The 20,986-nt window shown below is 52.7% G+C and overlaps 1 protein-coding gene across 7 annotated transcripts in view; it reads right to left on the reverse strand.

Moving 5' to 3' along the window:
* Positions 1 to 20,986, reverse strand: part of PAX5 (paired box 5) — a 136,272-nt gene that overhangs the window by 105,068 nt on the left and 10,218 nt on the right. For 5 of the 7 annotated variants that reach the window (XM_066569140.1, XM_066569137.1, XM_066569136.1 and 2 more), the window contains exons 3-5: positions 18,978 to 19,175; positions 14,595 to 14,659; positions 12,542 to 12,670 (exon numbers count right to left, since the gene is read on the reverse strand). In XM_066569140.1, the coding sequence (XP_066425237.1) occupies positions 12,542 to 12,670; positions 14,595 to 14,659; positions 18,978 to 19,175 (392 nt within the window). The remainder of the gene's footprint in view (positions 1 to 12,541; positions 12,671 to 14,594; positions 14,660 to 18,977; positions 19,176 to 20,986) is intronic. The other 2 variants (XM_066569143.1, XM_066569142.1) reach the window with 2 other exon arrangements.

Consider the following 20,986-nt stretch of genomic DNA (forward strand, 5'->3'; position numbering starts at 1 on the left):
AATCTCTCTTCCAGGGTGAACGAGGCTGAGACACTGCAGCTCCTCTAAGCTCCCCTCATCCCAAACACGTTTGAAAATCAAGCATTTGTTTTAACAGTGCAGACGTATGCTGACCCAAGAGACACTGATGTACAGGCAAGGAAAAAGGGGAAAATCCAGCATCACACATGATCTGATGTGTGTGACCCTCCTCTCACAGAAGCACCTTGTTCAAGAGTGGCACGTGAAGGAAACTAACCACCAAAGAGCCAAACAATCTTTTCTTGATTTTGTTCTTCAGACCTCTCAGAAACCCCTGCCATAATTTAAAAAATAGAGTACTAATTGTGAAAGTTTTTGAGTAATATACCCTTTGTAAAGCAAAACTTTCGTCACCTCTCTGTTTATACATATATGTGGCAGATGCATTACAGGCACACAGATACATACATGTATTGTGACTGCACCTCAGCATTTCCTCCTCTCTGGATTCTACTGATTCCTTGATGAATGAGAATTATTCATCTTGCTCATGACTTTTCTACTTATTTTATATTAGCATTTATAACAAACATCCATCAAAACTGACAAGTCCTGCTTTTCCACAAAACTGCTTCTTCTTTCAAAAATGCATTTCTATGAAAGAATCCTGGCCAGCCCCAGCACTGGCACCATCAGGATGATCTGACAAGTCACCTACCCCTAAACTGAATTTCAGCTAAATTTATATGAAGAGGTTGTTCCTTGAAAAGCATCTAGCAGTTGACAGCTCCTGATGAGAACAGCTGGAGCTACAGCAGGGCTGTAAGGAGTGGTGGAAGTCTGGGCTTTTCATTAACACAGCTCTGAGAAAATCCCTGCTCCACTGAAGCCAGTCGCAAACTGGCAGGGCTTCACCTCAGAGCCAGAGGAGAGCTCTCTGGAAAACAGGGGCCCCGGGGACCACATTAGGAGAGAAGTGACAAACATGCTTGATGTGCACACCAGACAGCTGGTAACCTGCGTGCTCAGAGAGGGCAGCTGTGCTGGCAGGGAGTTTTCCTGTGCTGAGCTGCGAACAGGTGAGCATCACTGATGGCCGGGGCAGGACCAGCCCATCCCTCAAACCCCTCAGACACGAGGCACAGGGACAACCCCATCTGCAAACAGCTGCCCACCAGGCACTGCCCTCCAGCCAGCCGTGGTCATGTGCACAGGGCTCCCACAGAGGCCATGAGCTGGCAGCAGAGCCCTGAGCCCAGGGCTGCAGGCAAACCCCGTGTCCAGAGCCCTGAGCCCAAGGATGCAGGCAAACCCCGTGTCCAGAGCCCCGAGCCCAGGGCTGCAGGCAAACCCCATGTCCAGAGCCCTGAGCCCAGGGATGCAGGCAAACACCGTGTCCAGAGCCCCGAGAACAGGGATGCAGGCAAACCCCGTGTCCAGAGCCCTGAGCCCAGGGATGCAGGCAAACCCCGTGTCCAGAGCCCTGAGCCCAGGGATGCAGGCAAACCCCGTGTCCAGAGCCCTGAGCCCAGGGATGCAGGCAAACCCCGTGTCCAGAGCCCCGAGCTCAGGGATGTAGGCAAACCCCGTGTCCAGAGCCCCGAGCTCAGGGATGCAGGCAAACCCCGTGTCCAGAGCCCTGAGCCCAGGGATGCAGGCAAACCCCGTGTCCAGAGCCCCAAGCTCAGGGATGTAGGCAAACCCTGTGTCCAGAGCCCTGAGCCCAAGGATGCAGGCAAACCCTGTGTCCAGAGCCCTGAGCCCAGGGATGCAGGCAAACCCCGTGTCCAGAGCCCTGAGCCCAGGGATGCAGGCAAACCCTGTGTCCAGAGCCCCGAGCCCAAGGATGCAGGCAAACCCCGTGTCCAGAGCCCCGAGCTCAGGGATGCAGGCAAACCCTGTGTCCAGAGCCCTGAGCCCAGGGATGCAGGCAAACCCTGTGTCCAGAGCCCTGAGCCCAGGGATGCAGGCAAACCCCGTGTCCAGAGCCCCGAGAACAGGGATGCAGGCAAACCCCGTGTCCAGAGCCCCGAGCTCAGGGATGCAGGCAAACCCTGTGTCCAGCCTGCCCGAGCTCAGGGATGCAGGCAAACCCTGTGTCCAGAGCCCTGAGCCCAAGGATGCAGGCAAATCCCCTGTCCAGAGCCCTGAGCCCAAGGATGCAGGCAAACCCCGTGTCCAGAGCCCTGAGCCCAGGGATGCAGGCAAACCCTGTGTCCAGAGCCCTGAGCCCAAGGATGCAGGCAAACCCCGTGTCCAGAGCCCTGAGCCCAGGGATGCAGGCAAACCCTGTGTCCAGAGCCCTGAGCCCAAGGATGCAGGCAAACCCTGTGTCCAGAGCCCTGAGCCCAAGGATGCAGGCAAACCCCATGTCCAGAGCCCCAAGCTCAGGGATGCAGGCAAACCCTGTGTCCAGAGCCCCGAGCTCAGGGATGCAGGCAAACCCCGTGTCCAGAGCCCCAAGCCCAAGGATGCAGGCAGCAGCAGAGCCCCGAGCTCAGGGATGCAGGCAAACCCCATGTCCAGAGCCCCGAGCTCAGGGATGCAGGCAAACCCTGTGTCCAGCGCCCCGAGATCAGGGATGCAGGCAAACCCCGTGTCCAGAGCCCCAAGCCCAAGGATGCAGGCAGCAGCAGAGCCCCGAGCTCAGGGATGCAGGCAAACCCTGTGTCCAGAGCCCCGAGCTCAGGGATGCAGGCAAACCCCATGTCCAGAGCCCTGAGCCCAGGGATGCAGGCAAACCCTGTGTCCAGAGCCCCGAGATCAGGGATGCAGGCAAACCCTGTGTCCAGAGCCCCGAGCTCAGGGATGCAGGCAAACCCTGTGTCCAGAGCCCCGAGATCAGGGATGCAGGCAAACCCTGTGTCCAGAGCCCCGAGCTCAGGGATGCAGGCAAACCCCGTGTCCAGCGCCCCGAGATCAGTGATGCAGGCAAACCCCGTGTCCAGAGCCCTGAGCCCAAGGATGCAGGCAAACCCTGTGTCCAGAGCCCCGAGATCAGGGATGCAGGCAAATCCCGTGTCCAGAGCCCTGAGCCCAAGGATGCAGGCAAACCCCGTGTCCAGAGCCCCGAGCTCAGGGATGCAGGCAAACCCTGTGTCCAGAGCCCTGAGCCCAGGGATGCAGGCAAACCCTGTGTCCAGAGCCCTGAGCCCAGGGATGCAGGCAAACCCCGTGTCCAGAGCCCCGAGAACAGGGATGCAGGCAAACCCCGTGTCCAGAGCCCCAAGCTCAGGGATGGATGTAGGCAAACCCCGTGTCCAGAGCCCCGAGCTCAGGGATGCAGGCAAACCCTGTGTCCAGCCTGCCCGAGCTCAGGGATGCAGGCAAACCCTGTGTCCAGAGCCCTGAGCCCAAGGATGCAGGCAAACCCCCTGTCCAGAGCCCTGAGCCCAAGGATGCAGGCAAACCCCGTGTCCAGAGCCCTGAGCCCAGGGATGCAGGCAAACCCTGTGTCCAGAGCCCTGAGCCCAAGGATGCAGGCAAACCCCGTGTCCAGAGCCCTGAGCCCAGGGATGCAGGCAAACACCGTGTCCAGAGCCCCAAGCCCAAGGAGGCAGGCAAACCCTGTGTCCAGAGCCCCGAGCTCAGGGATGCAGGCAAACCCTGTGTCCAGAGCCCCGAGCTCAGGGATGCAGGCAAACCCCATGTCCAGAGCCCTGAGCCCAGGGATGCAGGCAAACCCTGTGTCCAGAGCCCTGAGCCCAAGGATGCAGGCAAACCCTGTGTCCAGAGCCCTGAGCCCAAGGATGCAGGCAAACCCTGTGTCCAGAGCCCCGAGCTCAGGGATGCAGGCAAACCCTGTGTCCAGCGCCCCGAGATCAGGGATGCAGGCAAACCCCGTGTCCAGAGCCCCAAGCCCAAGGATGCAGGCAGCAGCAGAGCCCCGAGCTCAGGGATGCAGGCAAACCCCATGTCCAGAGCCCCGAGCTCAGGGATGCAGGCAAACCCTGTGTCCAGCGCCCCGAGATCAGGGATGCAGGCAAACCCCGTGTCCAGAGCCCCAAGCCCAAGGATGCAGGCAGCAGCAGAGCCCCGAGCTCAGGGATGCAGGCAAACCCTGTGTCCAGAGCCCCGAGCTCAGGGATGCAGGCAAACCCCATGTCCAGAGCCCTGAGCCCAGGGATGCAGGCAAACCCTGTGTCCAGAGCCCCGAGATCAGGGATGCAGGCAAACCCTGTGTCCAGAGCCCCGAGCTCAGGGATGCAGGCAAACCCTGTGTCCAGAGCCCCGAGATCAGGGATGCAGGCAAACCCTGTGTCCAGAGCCCCGAGCTCAGGGATGCAGGCAAACCCCGTGTCCAGCGCCCCGAGATCAGGGATGCAGGCAAACCCCGTGTCCAGAGCCCTGAGCCCAAGGATGCAGGCAAACCCTGTGTCCAGAGCCCCGAGATCAGTGATGCAGGCAAATCCCGTGTCCAGAGCCCTGAGCCCAAGGATGCAGGCAAACCCCGTGTCCAGAGCCCCGAGATCAGGGATGCAGGCAAACCCTGTGTCCAGAGCCCCGAGCTCAGGGATGCAGGCAAACCCCGTGTCCAGAGCCCTGAGCCCAGGGATGCAGGCAAACCCCATGTCCAGAGCCCCGAGATCAGGGATGCAGGCAAACCCTGTGTCCAGCCTGCCCGAGCTCAGGGATGCAGGCAAACCCTGTGTCCAGCCTGCCCGAGCCCAGGGATGCAGGCAGCAGCAGAGCCCCGAGCTCAGGGATGCAGCAGAGCTCAGGCAAGCCCCCTGTCCAGCCTGCCAGGGCGCCACAAGGGAGCTGGGGCTCACACTGACAGTGAAGAACATGGAATGCTCCCCTGTCCGACAGAACTGAAGGTTGCACGAGGAGGATCTCAGCCCACAGGCTCGATCACCTGGCTCGGCAGAGCCTGGAATTTCCCTCCCCAGAATTCTGTCCTGCCTGAGCACAGCTCAGGCAAACACTTTGCTCTCAAACATCAGAACAGCTCCAGTTGGAGGCTGAAATGGCTTTTTGTTTAATTTCTGTGAATTTAGACATGCAGAACTTTTTCAGAAACTGAGGCTACATTATTTTAATGCTGCTATAGTGGAGATCTGACCTGACCTATATTTTTTTTTCCCTAGAATTTCATGAGAAATGAAATTTCAAGGAGAAATCCTGTGCCAGCTGAGCTGCTCCTGTTAATGTCTGGGATGGCTGGATCAGCATCAGTGAGCCCCCAGATGCAGGGTGGTTCTTGGAACGCTCAAGGGCTTAATTCTTAAATTAAACTCCTCCTTCAGACACTCACAAGCACCTACGTGTGACACCATCACTGCTAGTGTCAAACCACCAGCATGGCCAGAGCCTGCTGCCATGTCAGCACATTCAGGATGGACCATGTAAGGTACACAAAAGGCAAGCAAAAGCTGAAAGAGAACTACAATTGTTCTCAGAAATTATGTCCAAGAACTGAAAAATTAGCTTCCAATGAAATGTTAAAAAAAAATAAAACTTCCCCCAAAAGTAGATTGCTTTGGATATAGCATAGATGAAGCCATCATTGCAATGTAATAGCAAAGCCCACATCAAACCCTATTTAAAATGATGATGTCAGTGTCTGCGTGGTGAGGGAAAACCATTTCTTCTGAAGACATAAAGAAATAATGGGACAAATAGCCCAAGTCACTGTGCAACCCAGGGAATGGAACCCTGAACGCAAAGGACAGTCTACATCAGCAGGAGAAATTCAGATCAGTACTTGCCAGCCCTGCAGAGCCTCACACCCTTCAGAAGCTTCATCTCACTGTAGTGCCTGCACTCATTCCTTGGGGTAAAACAGCTCCAGTGAGTAAGTGCTGTTGAAGTGGGGCCAGAAGTCATTAAAGGGAACCCCAGCACTTCCTGAGGACTCTGAAGAGTGTTTCTTTCTCTTTCACCTCCGTGTGGGCTTGGACGTCTCCACTTGTTTAACCTGACTGCAGTACAGAGTGAGTTTTTTGATTTTTATGTATTTTTCCACTGCCTCTTTTCAGCTATTGCTGACTCAGCAGTGGGATTTTGCATCCCAGGTGCTCCAAGTAGGCATCTCCCCACAGAGCCTGGAGGCCTGGTCAGCCCCTTTCTATTCCCTTGGGGAATTCTCTCCATGTGTCCCTTCCTACTCACCACTGCCCAGACTGACACTTCACTCTTTTGATGTAAAAATCACCTGCAGTTTATATTGGCAGGTGATTTTTTTCCCTCCAAAACCTCCTGCATTTTTCCCCTCAGTGTTTGTCTGCTTTAACTCTTTCCCTTGCAGTTAAGATTCCCAAAGGGTTCAATCCTTTGCACATCACTTGCATGGTGCAGAAGACCCCAAGAAATAGGGTCCAGGATACCATCAGCCCCCAACACCATCAGGCCCTGGTCACTGTCTGAAGTGAGCTGAATAAGAGGGACTTATGTCAGCACTGGACCTCATCAGTGGCTAATTTGTGCACTGAACCCCATCACCTGCTGATGCTGAGAGTGTGGGCAGGCAGTACAAACACGTCTGTGGGCTCTGTCACCATCCACACTCCTAGGCCAGCACCATGACCCCTCATTCAGCAAGGCCTCTCTGATGGGGATGCCCCAGCACCCCGAGACAAAAGTGCCTAAACCAACTCAAGGAACCACAAAGAATAATAAATTTTAGGTGGGTAGAGCACCCATCCCTTCCCAGGAGGGAACAGGGCTTTTACAGCAGAGCAGATGCTCACTAGAGGTGTCCTGGGATGAGCAGGGAGCACAGAGAGGCAGCACTGACTGCCAGGGACAGGGGTGTCTGAGTGGACACAGGAATCCTGCCTTCCAGCCCTCAGAGACCAACGATTCTGGCATTTGAATGAGTAGTATTTCTAGTACCAGGGTACCTACAGTAAGATCTACTTTACCTTTATGAAAATTTGGAAAGCCATAGCTGGAAAGGGGCATTTACACACTCCTGACTAGCTTCATGTCTGGCAGGCCTCTCCTCATAGCCCTGGGCCCTCCAGGGAGCTGCAGGTTGGCACAGCTCTCACCACCCAGGGCTTTGCCATGGCACAGAGCTCCGTGATGAGGTGGGAGCTCTCTGCTGTCACAGACAAGACACTGGGGCCATGAGGGCAGAACAGACACATGTTTGTGTCCACCAAAGGGAGGCAGAGCAGCAGGATGCCCCCAAACACTATCCACATACACACACTGCAATTCATGGCACAACTGCAGACAGGCACAGAGATGTGAATGTCACACCTGACTGTTCTGGAAAAAGCTTAGCACCAGCTGTGGTTCTGGTGTTCAACTTTTAAAGTGGACTTCAGCCAAAAGCAGAAAAAAGTACTTTACAAGCCTTTCCAGGAGCCTCCTGGAGTTGATACCTTGGTGCATTGTCCCTTGAGCACAAGAGGAGATGACAGAAGAACCTGGCAGCACTTACTCCATGTTAGGCTCTCTTTGGAGGCCACTGGCCCTCTCATGCAGTCTCCAAGACATTTGTGCTCACAGCCCTTCAAGCCTCTGCCTAGCTGTGAGTGTATTTTCTTATTCCTGTCCCTCTGGGAAAACACAGCTCATGGGCCTTGATATAGAGGAAAGACACAAAATACAGAAACACTCACTTGTGCAGAGTGGTATGCTTTGCTTTTCTCTGTCTCTCTATCACTGACGTCACTGACTTGGTGAGCTCTTGTCCACCTTTGTCAGTGCCAAGCACTTCTCCAGCTGATCTCCACAGTGGCCGTGGTGCTGGTGTCATTGGAAATATCCCTGTATTATATCCCATATCAGCTTCCATGCACTGGCCAGCCCTGCTTGGAACCCAGACATGCCTAACCCAGGGCATCCCTTCCTGAAAACACAGTGACTGCAGAATGGGATGGTTCTGCAATGTCTTACAGACGCTGTGTGTAATCCTTCATGGGCAATCCACCATCGTGTGCAATCCTTCTCATTTCCTTCTCATTTCTGTTAGTGTCCCTGCCCCTCTTGGAGCCCTATTCTCCCAGACAGAAGGCTGTGACCCAAACACCTGCGAGCATATCTGTGATTAAAGGCATTTCTCAAAGAGTTCAGTCAAGGGAAGAAAGCACCAGCACTTACATCATCACACCAGATGCTGACAGCAATGTTGGATTAAGATGATAATAATAATATAATGATAATGATAATGCTGGTGAGAATGGAAACAAAACACAACAACTGGTACAAGTGGAAGTTTCCTGCCACACTGCTTTCAATTCCCCAAATTCCTCCACTGCTGGGAAGTCTCTGTTAAGACTGAATGTTAGATTCTCTGCAGCTCTTGGCTGCACGTATGCAGATCTGCCTAACCTCTCCCGCAGCAAGGAGCAGACACTTGCACCCTGAGTGGCACTTTGTTGAGGATGCCCTGCTGAAATTGGGCAGACCAGGCCACAGACAGTTTGCTTATGGTTGCACAGAGCCTTTTGAATCAGCTGCACCTAGAAAAGGGGAACACGCAGCCCAGCTGGTCTAGCACAGCCCATGTCCTTGAGAGGAAGCAGGTTTCCCTCTGTGCCACCATGGCTGCACCTGAGCTGAGCAGTGAGGGGCCCCTCTGTGCCAACCCTGCATTACCTGACACGGGCTGAAAGGTGCCAGCTTGCACGCTGCAGCATTGTGCCGCGGCAGTGATAGCCCTGGAGTGGGATTTTGGTTTTGTGTTTCTTTTTGCTATGAGTTGGACTTTGGTGATCCTTGTGGGTTCCTTTCTGGTCAGGGTATTCTATGATTTTAGCCACAGCAGGATGGGCCACATGACACTTGTGCCCATTGTCAGTCTCTATTTTAATAGCCTACAGGTAATGTTAGGGGCATGACAGAGTCCTGGACTTCCAGAGAAACTACTGTATGCAAACAGATGTCAGACTGACTTAGCTGCTGTTAATGCTCACCTGCTGCCCCTATTACCTGTTGGTATTGAGGGCTTCTGCACATTTCTGTGTCAGAAGTGAAGCACAAGCATACTTCTGGCAGGTCAGGCACTCCTACCCTGACACAACCTGAAGCAATTGCTCCAAAAAGGCATTTTTGCCCTGTGGGAAACAGTGCTTTGCATAAGGCAAGGGGGAGCCAGAAGAGTGGAGATTCTTGTAAGTGCTCCAACTCTGCTCATAGGCTCACCAGCAGCCAGTCTCATCTCTCTGCAAGAGTGCAGGATCAAGATTCTTCCTCCAGCCCCAGGCCAGCCCTGACAGCATCCCCAGCTGCAGCAGAGCACAGACAGCAGCTGCCTGCACTGAAGGCAGAATTTGTGTCCAGGCATGGCCAGGCTGAGCAGCTCAGGCCTGCTGACACCGGCAGGCAGAGGGCTCTGCACAGGGTGCAGCATCACTACACCCAGCATGCAGGTGCCAGCACCACCCCACATCCTCCCCTTGCCCTGTGAACCCTCTTGGCGAGGGCCAGCAGGCACAGCAAGGTTCCCACAGAGCACAGGCTCCTTGAGATGCCAGAGTCCTTTGCTGGAGGGGTGTCACTCTCCCACTGAGGCAGGTGCAGCACACAAGGACATCCAGGTGAGAAGCACATCCCATGCCTCAGGCCTGCATTCTTGCTGCAGCATCCCTCTCAGCTGGCATGGCACAAACACAGCAGTTGTTGTGCTTGCTCTTGGGCATGAGCCCTTCTGACACCTCTTCCACACCTGCACAGCTCTGCAGGATGGAGACCAGGGCTAGCAAAGGGAGGAGTGAAGGGAGAAGGAGGGTTGGCCCTTCTTCCCTCATCATCCTCCGTGAATCCCCCAGAGCACTTATGGCCCAGCAACCTCTCTTGTCCCCAAAACAGGTCCTGACCCCAGTCTCCTATGCACCCACCTGTAGACAAAAGTGTCTTTTGCTCTTTTCTCAGTGCTCGACAAGGATTGTTTAGCCCCACTTCAGCAAGCTCTGACTTTCAGACAGGAGATGCTCAGCACTTCCCAAAATGTGTCAGGTGTCCATCCTGAAATCAGCGCTGCTCACCTGAGCAGCTGCTGCTGGTGCAGTGAAACCAGCCCCTACACACAGGCTGGCTGTCAGCGCCGGATGGAGCACTCAGCTTGCTCTGACCAGGGCTCTTGCTGCCCTAAAAGCAGAGAGCAGGCACCCCATCGTGGTCACTCTGTGCACTCCTGCTGCCCATCAGCACCTCTGCAACCCTCCCTGAGGTGTAGGGCTGGGCAAACCTGCCTCCAGTGCACCTGAGGAGCCAACTGGCAGGCAGGGCAGCGAGGTGCTGCCCGGCATCCTCCACTGCTGAGGCTGCAGCAGCTGCCTGGTCTCACTGCAGGACAGCCTGCTCCTCATGCCAGTCTCCAGTAGCATGTCCTTTAACCAAAAGTGAAAGCAACTGATCCCCCACCAAGGCACATCTGCTCCAAGTCCCTATTACAACAGGGGAAAAAATGACACCTTCAGCTATAAAAACCAATAAAGACTGTCTGATTTGGTTTGCCCCTGTTGCTACCCAGCAAGCTCCCCACTGGGTTACATACCGGTGACATCTGCTAATAAAATGTCACGAGTGAGGAGAACAAAACTGATTACTGAATTATATCAAGTGCTCAGTGCAGCTGGAAGGGCAAGTCCCTCGCACCTCAGCCCCAGGCCGAGGGCAGCCAGGACACGTGTACAGCCCTGCACAGCCAGTGGCTCCAGGAACGTGTGCAGGGAGGCAGAGCAGCAGGCACTCACCTTCCAGCAGCTACAGACAAAGGACACAGTGCCGGGGGTCTCTGGGGAGAGCGCCTCCCCAAAGTCAGGAAATGGCTAAATTAGCTCTGCCACCTGGGCACCCACGTCGTCATACAGGCCAAACTCAGGTGACATGCTTCTCCCCCTTATATCAGAGGAATGTGTAGCAGGTACAGAGCCTTGGGACTCCTCCACGAGCACAATGCCCCCACCCAGACCCATCCAGAAGGACCCTGTGGTCAGCAGGACAGGGAGGGTGCTATGGGTGCTCCTGGGGCTCCCCACTAACAGACAAAGATGTTGGAGTACCTGACTGTGCCTCTCCAAACCTGCAGCCCTGAGCCTATTACAAAAGCAGTTTAAGCAGCCTGCTGAGGACAGCATTATCGTCCAGCCCAGGAGCTCAAACCCCATGACTCATCCTGCCAAACTGAGGGGGGTTGCTTCAGCAATCACATGCACATTTCTGAATGTGAACTGAGAAAAGCTGAGAAGGTTCTCAGCTCCTCTGGAACTGCTTTTGCTTTTCAAGGAAACACTTAATCCTTTTCTCTGCAGTTAAAGCAGTGTCTTCTGACAGACACCCAAAAAATGTCTCTGTGGCAGAGGAGCCATGTGGCATCAGTACAGACTGTCTCCTGACCTGGCTGATAAAACATAAAACTTCTACCCTACCTGCTTTAATGCATATATTTAACTATGCATTTATAACCTGGATTTGGAAAAAAAAAAAAAACAGGTGTATAATCACAGAGTTAAGTAAAAATAGTAAATTTAGCAGGAACCTGAGCACAAAGAGCTTTATACTTCCACCATCAAATTAGTTCCCATGTGGCTAACATTGGCCCCCCAGCCTCTTGCAGTTTTTCTCCTGGTTCAGTAAATCTGGGTCTACTCTGCAACCTGATCATGTGTTTCACTAAAGGATGCACTGGCACGTGACCCTGTTTGCACAGCTCAGGCACCAGGCTGCTGATTTTAGCTGTGTGTCCCCCAGGGGATGGGGGTGGGTTGGGGGTGCCACTGCAGCTTCAGCTCCTCCAGGAGGGTTTGGGCAGCAAGGGGCAGGGGGGCAGTGCAGGGATCTGGACCTGCTCTGCTTGCAGGGCACTGCTGGACCTGCACCAGCAGCAGGAGCTGAGGAACGTGGATGCTCCTCAGCAAGAGGCTGATTCAGCAGGAAAGGCACCCCTCCTCACATGCCCTCTGCATCCTCAGCTGAGACAGCCCCACTGCAGTTCTGGTGTCCCCTCTGCTATACAAATTGTGTCCACAGCCATGGCCTCAGCTTCTCTATGTAGGTTCTTCCAAAATGAAAGTAATGCTTTAAACTAAAGGTACTTTAAAAAGACACCAGCAGAGAATTTCTCCTCTTGCGCCTTCCACTCCACCTCTGGTGCCTTTCTGTCCAAAACATTGTTTTCAGGAGGATGCAGAACAAAACATACACTCTGTGGATCTGAGGAGTGTATCAGCAATATCCAACCCCAACTGGACTGTGCTCACTCCCACCCTTCAAGACTGACAAATGTCCCTGGTGAAGCAAGTCCCGGGAGAAGCAGCACAGCCGATGTCTATGCAGTTAATTTTCTGTCACTTTGCAGATATTTCCTATTTCAGGCAGCCACAGAGTCAACACAGCTGTCTCTCTTCCCCTGTTTACTGGCAGGAGGGAAAAGTTCCACGGTGTGGAGGAAGGCCTGGCTCCAAACTGACACGCTGCCATAGCCTTCCAAAACACCTGGAGAAGCCCCTGCTCCCGGCCACCGGGTCACTGGGATGGTCCCCGGCTTGTCTGTGACCTCGGCAAAGTCCAAACGGCACTGCAGAGGATGCCCAGAGCCCCATCACAGCACAGCCCCCCAGCACCCAGCCCTGCCCAGCCCCGTGCTGAGCAGCAGGCACTCCCCAAACCCGGCTCCTGCTACCTTCGTCCCGCTTGCGCTTGTTGCTCTCGGTGCCGGGGGAGGCGATGCCCAGGATCCCGCTGATGGAGTAGGACGAGCCAGCAGAGTCAGTGCTCACGGAGGACACCTGGGTGACTGATCCTGTGGAGGCTGCAAGGCAAGGACAGGCCGTCAGTCACCAGCTCACCACTGGCCCCGTGGCGTGAAGGAGGCGGGCTGGGGCTCAGCTGGCCATCGTGGCCCCTCCAGCTCAGGAAGAGCCCTCACCCATCCCTGCCATGCCCATCCACCCCAGCAGCATGCCACAGCAGCCCAGTGCAGGGGTGGCAGGAGAGGCATGGCCAGCCTTGCCCCATCACAAGGGGTTGGGTCTGTGTGCTGAGGGACAGGAGATGCTTTTCCTCAGCAGTCAGGCACCCCATCTCACACAAGGCTCAGTGCAAAACCTCATTGCCTGGGACAGCAGAGGCCTTCCAGTGACACAGCAGCCCAGCAAGGTGGGCAGAGCTTGCTGGGAGCACAGTCATGCAGAGAGAGGAGCTGTCACAAGAGGGTACCCGGGACAGGAGCCTCCTGGGAGCAGGGCACCCTGCACCTGCTGCTGCACTGTGCTGTCTGCATCCTGTCAGACCACACCACTAACCTCTGGCCATGGAGACCCTGCACGGCTGCAGCTGCCTAAGGATGGATGGCTGAAAGACCCTGAGGTTCCCAGAAAAATGACCCAAATCCACTTTGCTTTGGAAGAGCCCTCAGAAAAGGATCCTGTTTGTGTCCAGCAAGGGCAGTCACTCAAGGGCAGTGTGGATGTGCCAAACTGCACAGCAAACACTGCCCTCGTTATGCAGTGAGTGTCCAAGGCTTCACAGGAGCACCCCCATCACCTCCATCAGCTTACAGGCTGAGCCTGTCCTGCCACGCCCCTGCACCCTAGAAGCCACCACAGACCCCATGGACAGGATGGGTCACACATGTGGGACCACACCAAAGACCTCCAGACAGGACTCACACAGAGCAAACCCATATCAGGAATCCATGCTCCCTCTATCAACTCCAAGCCCTGAGAAAAAAGATTTTTCTTCTCTGTTCTTGACTTTTTCAAGAAGAGAAACACTTAAGCCACCACAGTGAGATAAAAGGAGCTTTTCTTCCCCAAGATTGTTTTGGCATTTTCTGGAGAGAAAGGCTAAGGGCGCAGGGTCAACAGCACGACTCCTCTGACAAGCTGAAATAGTGCAGGCTGCTCTGCACCTCCACTCCCTTTCTCCCAGTGCCAGCACACCCTTGCCAAGAGAGAAGCAGTAAGCATTTCACCGTATCACAGGTGACAACATAAAGGCAGAGAGAAACTAGAACCCCCCCACCACTTCCTATGAAGCAAGGGCTGACCAGTGCCCTGATGGGTTTGATGGAACAGGGACAAGAAGAAAGCAGCCCTGAGCCCCTCCATCCCTGCTGCATTGCAGCACTGAGACACCCACCCTCCTCACAGAGACACTCAGCCAGGAGAAGGGCTGAGGTGTCTCAGCAGCCTGGGGGTCTCCTCTGGGTCACCCTCCACCAGCATCACCTCCCTCAGGCTGCAGCATCACTGCTCTGAGGCTGAATTAAAAGTTTCAGAAAGTTTTGCTACCTCTTCACTCAAGACTGCAAGTGCACAAAGAACTATGGAAGGGATGGTTGATAGATGGAAAAAACACATTCAAAACTACTTACTGACTAATGATGCAGAAAATGTTATGAATAAGTATCCCTTTCTTGATTTATTACTTTAATTATCTGACATTCTATAGACCCCTATTAGTGGGGTTTTTTTGGTTTAGATTTCAATTTTCTGTCTCATGGTGAAAGCTATTTATCATAATAATCAGTAAAATTCAAAACCTTTTAGCAGTATTTATAAAATTCATTTACTATGTTCAGCCCTTGGAGAATGACAAAGAAGGCACATTAGGACGTGTGCTGAAGTGTTTTATGCAGAATTATCTGTCCATAAGAATGATTAAATGTTCTTCAGAATATTTGTAATCCATTATTATTTTTTAATGTATTTTTAAAAAAAAGTTTTCCTTACCTATGCTGTGACTGGAAGCTGGGACCTGCTGATTGGGTGGCTGCTGCACCTTGGTCCTTATGATCCTGTGAGTAATGGAAAAACATGACCCCTTAGCATTAGGCATGCAATGGCAGGAGGCATTAGACACTATTTTTTCAGGGCAGGACACCTCCATCAATACAAAAAATGCCTTTCTGCATATGTTCCCCTCACCATTCACTACTGAAAGACCAAAGTTGGGCAGGTGGACCCAGGACCACACCTGTGCCCCCAGCCCCTGCCATTAGAGTCATCAGGGTGACATTCCACGGTCACAGAATCACAGAATGGTTTGGGTTGGAAGAGACAACAGTTGACAGCAGGTCACCTGTCCAACCTCCCTGCTCAAGCAAGCTCATCCCCGCGCAGCCAAGCAGGATTGCATCTGCATGGCTCTCAGCATGCTCCAGAGCTTGGTGCTTGGTGGCTTTGAGGACCCAGTCCTCACTGCCCGGGAAAGAGAAGCCCACAGCTATCTGGGCAGCCAGCAGGCCAGTGGCCCCTCCCCAGGGAGCTGGGACCCTCTGAGCCCAAAGCCCCAGCAGGCTGTGGTCTGCACTCTTGGGACACAATTGCGAGGCTAGAGCATACCAGGTTTGGCACTCACATGGCTAGAGGCATTGGACACCTTGGGAAAGGATCAGCTCAGACAATTTATTTTTTTTTTTACATGTTGGCATAAATGCTAATCTTAAAAGCTGAATGACCACATTTACCATCACTGGGTACATGCAGTCACTGCTGTGATTGATAGTGACATCAATGAGAAAAAATTCAGAGACACAGGTAAAGCAGAAGGCACGTGTGGTGTGCAGGACAGAGGGTACCTGCCATGAGGGGAGATTCTGGGGAGATGCCACACACATTATTGACCTGCCCATGTGCTATGAGGAAAGGACAGACAGGGTCAGAAATGCCTCTGGAGATCACAGAGCTCTGCCTCAGGTGCAGCAGAACTGGAACAGGATGGAAGGAGCCACGTCCTTGGCTCACCACACACTCCCAGCCCCAGGCACTGTCACAGCAGCAATGCCAGCGTCAACACTGCCCTCCCTGTGCCTGACAAACTCCCCTCCACTCCTGCCTGCCATGAATGGAGAGGAGAGGAGAGGAGAGGAGAGGAGAGGAGAGGAGAGGAGAGGAGAGGAGAGGAGAGGAGAGGAGAGGAGAGGAGAGGAGAGGAGAGGAGAGGAGAGGAGAGGAGAGGAGAGGAGAGGAGAGGAGAGGAGAGGAGAGGAGAGGAGAGGAGAGGAGAGGAGAGGAGAGGAGAGGAGAGGAGAGGAGAGGAGAGGAGAGGAGAGGAGAGGAGAGGAGAGGAGAGGAGAGGAGAGGAGAGGAGAGGAGAGGAGAGGAGAGGAGAGGAGAGGAGAGGAGAGGAGAGGAGAGGAGAGGAGAGGAGAGGAGAGGAGAGGAGAGGGCTTGGCGGTGAACCTGCAGGAATTCACAGCAGGCCCTTGCTGGCAAGCCCCCCCTAAGCAGGCCCAGGGACCAGCACTGGTGACACCCAGCTCCATCCCAGAGAAGGATGCACTGCCATTCCCTTCCCTCCCGTTCCCTGGAGGAGTCTGATGGAGGCTGCAGAGGTCTGTCTGTCCACAAGGCACCTTCCAGCTGGCAGCCCCAGAGTGGAGCTGCTGGGTGCCAGGCACACCCAGGGGATGGGTTACAGCCACAGAACAGCCAGCCCAGTGAGAGGGGCAGGAACAGCTGGGACAGCAAAGAGACAGACCCTGCAGGGCCCAACAGCCCACTGCACAGGGCTGTCATGGTGAAGAAAGGGTGTCCAGGGCCTCTTGACACATAAACTTCTTTATCTCTGGAGGAATGGAGACTGGAGCACTTGAAAGCAGCTGGACAGCTCTCAGCTGATTCAAGCAAAGCTAATCACAATGATTAATTAAGTCCTAGCCACACAGGCTTGCTTCTGCTATTGAAGAGTGACCTATTATTAAAATTAATGTTATTAATTAATAATAATTATTATTATTCACTCTTACATGGAGGCAGCAGCTCAGATTTGTCTGCTGGAAGGCCCCCTCAATAGCAGGGATGAGCTGCAGGAGTCCATCCCCATAAACCCCAATGTTCCACAGGAGCAGCATCAGCACCGTGCGAGGGAACAACAGAGCCCTGACACCATGGGGACAGGGACAGAGAGCACATCCACATTGTGGGGACAGGGACAGAGAGCACACCTGGCACTGTGGGGACAGGGACAGAGAGCACATCCACACTGAGGGGACAGGGACAGAGAGCACACTCTCGCCATGGGGACAGAGAACAGAAAGCCAGAGCGGGGCCTCTGTCCTCCCCGTGCAGAAATGGCAACTGCAGCAGGGCAGGAACACTCAGCGAGACCAAGGCTCGGGTTTGTGCTGACCAGGCAGCCCCTCATTGGTACCTCAGTGGTGAACAAGGGTATTGTGGGCAGGGGCTGCACCCTTTCCCTCCAGCAAAGCCCCAAAGTACACACTCGGTGTTAAATGTGAGGATAAACCCCACAGACTGCTGGAACTGCAGGATTTAGGATTAAAGGCAAGTGTTTTGATGTGAATTCCAGGTTCTTTGTCACATTATTGCTCAGTCTGGGTTTTCACGGTGAGCTCCTAAGCTGGCAAAAACAATTCTCTGGGTAAACAGATAGACTCACACAGATTGCATGCATTTCTTAAAAGGATTGCAAACCTTTGAGGAAAGGAGAAGATCTTAGCCAGAGTCACAAGCAGATGAGAAAGAATTAGATTTACAACCAAAACTTGGTGACAGATCATGAACTGGGTTTCTGATACAAGAGCAGTAGGGGTGTGGGCATTATGAGTGTGGAAGCACACAAGGAGGAACACAGAAACTGGCTCAAAATATGACTGGAAGCTACTTAAATCTCCCTTTTACCTAGAGCTATGACTGCCTTTTTGGTAGTTTTTTGGAGAACATGGGACATCCTCCTACACAAGCAGAGGACTGCTTATAACAGCCATGCTTCTCTCATGACTTGTTGATGTTAATGGAAGTAGAGCTTTTCCTTAGGTATTTGACATTTTCCTTTGGTTTTCCTGGTGTCTGTAATATTTCTCAAACCCTCTTTAAAGAAAGACACCGTGTCCACAGAGTTACTGCATGATGCTCTGGAGCCTCCAAGGCAGGGGCTCCCAAGCAGCAAGGCTGCACATGAGCTGACCCATTTTTTCTTTTAATTCCACCAACCCCTGACTCGACATTTAGTCCATCAGGGCAGAGGCTGCACTCTCCCCTAACGCTGGGGAAGCCACTCCAGCTACTCAAGCGGCAACTCCATGAATGCAAATCAGATTGGGATAGCCAATAAAGGAATATTGCATCAATTTATTTCACGTCTGGACGCAAATGAGAGATTTTATAGCGAGCTGCATTCAAAGAATTTGCATGCAGTTGCACAAGTGAAAATCATCTCACTGGCGTGGTGAGGAGGAAGCCCAGAACAGAGTGAAAATTAACAAACCCTGCTTGCCAGGGCCGTGGGTGCCCAAAAGCTCTGCTGCTCAAGTATTCGTCTCTCACTGTTGCTCTGGCAGGGCTGGAGATGTCACGTAGAATTTCACTGGGTTTTTCCAGCCTTATACATCACTTGACTCAGGGGGAAACCATGGCCACAGAAGGTGTAATGGACATGGCAGCAGGTCAGAGCCCCTAACCAGACCTTCCATGAGCCCAGCCCTGACTTGCAAAGCCATGGCAAAACACCCAAACTGGTGGGACTCAGACTCCAAATGAGATTCCCCTGCATTTTCACAAAAGCAGTTGCAGGCCACTTAAGTTCCCCAAGGCAAAAAGCAGACAGTGGAGGCTCTCAGACACTACCAACCAAACTCCCCCATTGACATTCACACTGAACACAGGCCAATGCCAGCAGCACAATTCGGTGTCAGGTGACAAAATGGAGCCTCAGCCCCATGCCTTGGGTCCCTTTCTTACCCAGATGACTGCCACCCTACTCAATGGCCATCTGAGCTTCCCCCCTGGGGAAGCCTGTCCCACTGAACCCTCACCCCACAGAGCAGAGCAGGGACTTTGCCCGTAGCAAACACATAGGGTCATTCCCAGCAAGGACCTCAGATTCACAAACAGGGGAAAGGAAAGGATGGAAAAGAAGCCAAGGCTGGCAGAAGAACCTGCCCACTGCTAGGAAAGCCTCATCATCCGTAGTGCTTCAGCACTCAGGTCAGCACTCAGGTCAGCCCAGAGCTGCTCCCAGGCCCAGGTGCCCCGGGGAATCAGGTGAGGCTGCTTTTCTTACAAACAGCCCCGAACACCCGATGCTGCTAAAAGACAAAGCCATGTGACAGTGCTTCCACGGAGCAGCCCACGCCAGAGCCACCCCTTTACCTGTTAATGGAGCTGACACTGGGCACAGTGTCGTTGTCACACACTCGCTCAGCAAGGAGTCTGTCCCTGATCTCCCAGGCAAACATGGTGGGATTTTGGCGTTTGTACTCTGCAATTTTTTCAACAACTTTGGGTGTGGCGACCTTTGGTTTTGATCCTCCAATCACTCCAGGCTTAATACTCCCGGTTTCATAATACCTGGGACAACATCCAAAACAAAGCTTTGGTTATCACACACAGACAGAGAACATTCTCTGAGATTTATGGAGAACATCATTTCAAGGTAACCAAACCCCAGCAAATCCTGAGATACATCTTCACTTTCACATACACATTTCCTGCCTGTGTGCTTCTTTATCACCTAATAGATTAACTTATAGTAATTGGAATTGGTCCTCAGGATACAATATATATTTTTCTGTAATAGCAAGACAAAAGAAACAACGCAAGATTAAAGGGCATGCTGAGATCCAAAATTAACTGAAAATGTGTGTTATTAATCAGCAGTACTGGCAATAATAGAAACAAATCACACCAAAGACCACTTTTTGCAGTGGACTCTTTTGTAACAAATTACTCTTTTTACAGAAATGCTGTCATTAATATCTACAGCTTGTTATGACTGAAAGTGAAATAAAGGCTAGATATTGTATTTTATTTGCACCTCTGGAATAAATACACCAGCATATCTTTTTCCTGTTTTATTATTTTAATATGCATATTATGGTTTTAATAGTTCATATTTTTCAAAATGTATTATTTTTATCATTATGTTTTCAGTAGTTTCAATAACAAATTTTGAGGGAAAGGGAGCTGCTCATGCTCCGGAGGGGTCCAGCTGAGGCAGGGTTGGTTTCTGTGACCAGCCCTTCCTCGGATGCAGCATCTTCCCCACTACCAGCAGCTCTGCTGATGCCAGAAAAGGTACCACCTTTCTGGTACCACCTTTCTGGTGCCACCTTTCTGGTACCACCTTTCTCCACCCAGGAAAGGTGGAGAATGAGATCCCTAAACCAATATAAATCCGACCGATTTTCCACATGTACATCACACAAGATCAACTGCTTTTGGTAGCTTGGCCATAACACATGGCAGCCAGGATCCCTGGGCCTGCCAGTCTCCCCCTATAGTGTAGTCTTTCCCATGCTGTGAGGAGCAGAAGCCACATCTCACGTGCCGAGGGCCAGAACAGAGACCGAGAATGAGACTCTGCTGCTCCGTGCTGCAGCCAGGGCGTTCCACACAGGAGGCTCTCTCACAGCCCTGAACTTATTTGCATCTTGTGAATTTTCACATGGCCAGATGAAAAATAAACCCCAACTAATAAGCTGCCACCCTGGCTGCCTTAAGCCTGCCTCCCATTCCACACGGAGCAGCCTCTCACCCACCAGGTGCCCAGCGAGCTGCGCCTGCAGCAGTTCAGTCACAGCTGCTCACTGCCCTGTGCCCCCATTCCTAGCTCAGAAAAAACTCACAAGCAGGAAGATAAGAATGCTTATTAAGGTATTTTCCCTGAAACTATCTGACATAACCATTAAAAAAAAAATCTCTCATCTTTTGAGCCTGAGCAGAGCACAAACAGCCTGTACAGTCAAAGTCTGCTTCCCTGAAACATGCAATCATGTTCATCAAATTTTTGCCAGGCTACCTGTTCTCAGGGCTTCTGAGAGAGCTCTGACACCAAATTGTTCACACATGTTCTCAGATACTTTGTGTGTAAATGTTGACTCAGGGCTACCAGTCTCCATGAGCCATTCATGCAATATCAATAATAAAGTGTTGAATGTTAGAGATGGACTAACCCTCCTTCTGCCCCTGAATGCTGTGAGCTTTAAGGCAGATGGGAAAAATTTAGTTCCCCTTGCACTTCCATGAGGACATGACAAAATAACGGCAAACATGGCCCATAAACCTTCTAAAATCTTGCACCTCTTGCCTCAAAACCTTGAGGCTGAGATTGCTGGCACTGCTTCTTTGAGGAGGATGTAGAAGGCAGCCAGGCAACACTA

Source organism: Molothrus aeneus, chromosome Z (genome assembly GCF_037042795.1).
Source record: "Molothrus aeneus isolate 106 chromosome Z, BPBGC_Maene_1.0, whole genome shotgun sequence".
NCBI classification, from domain to species: Eukaryota; Metazoa; Chordata; class Aves; order Passeriformes; family Icteridae; genus Molothrus; species Molothrus aeneus.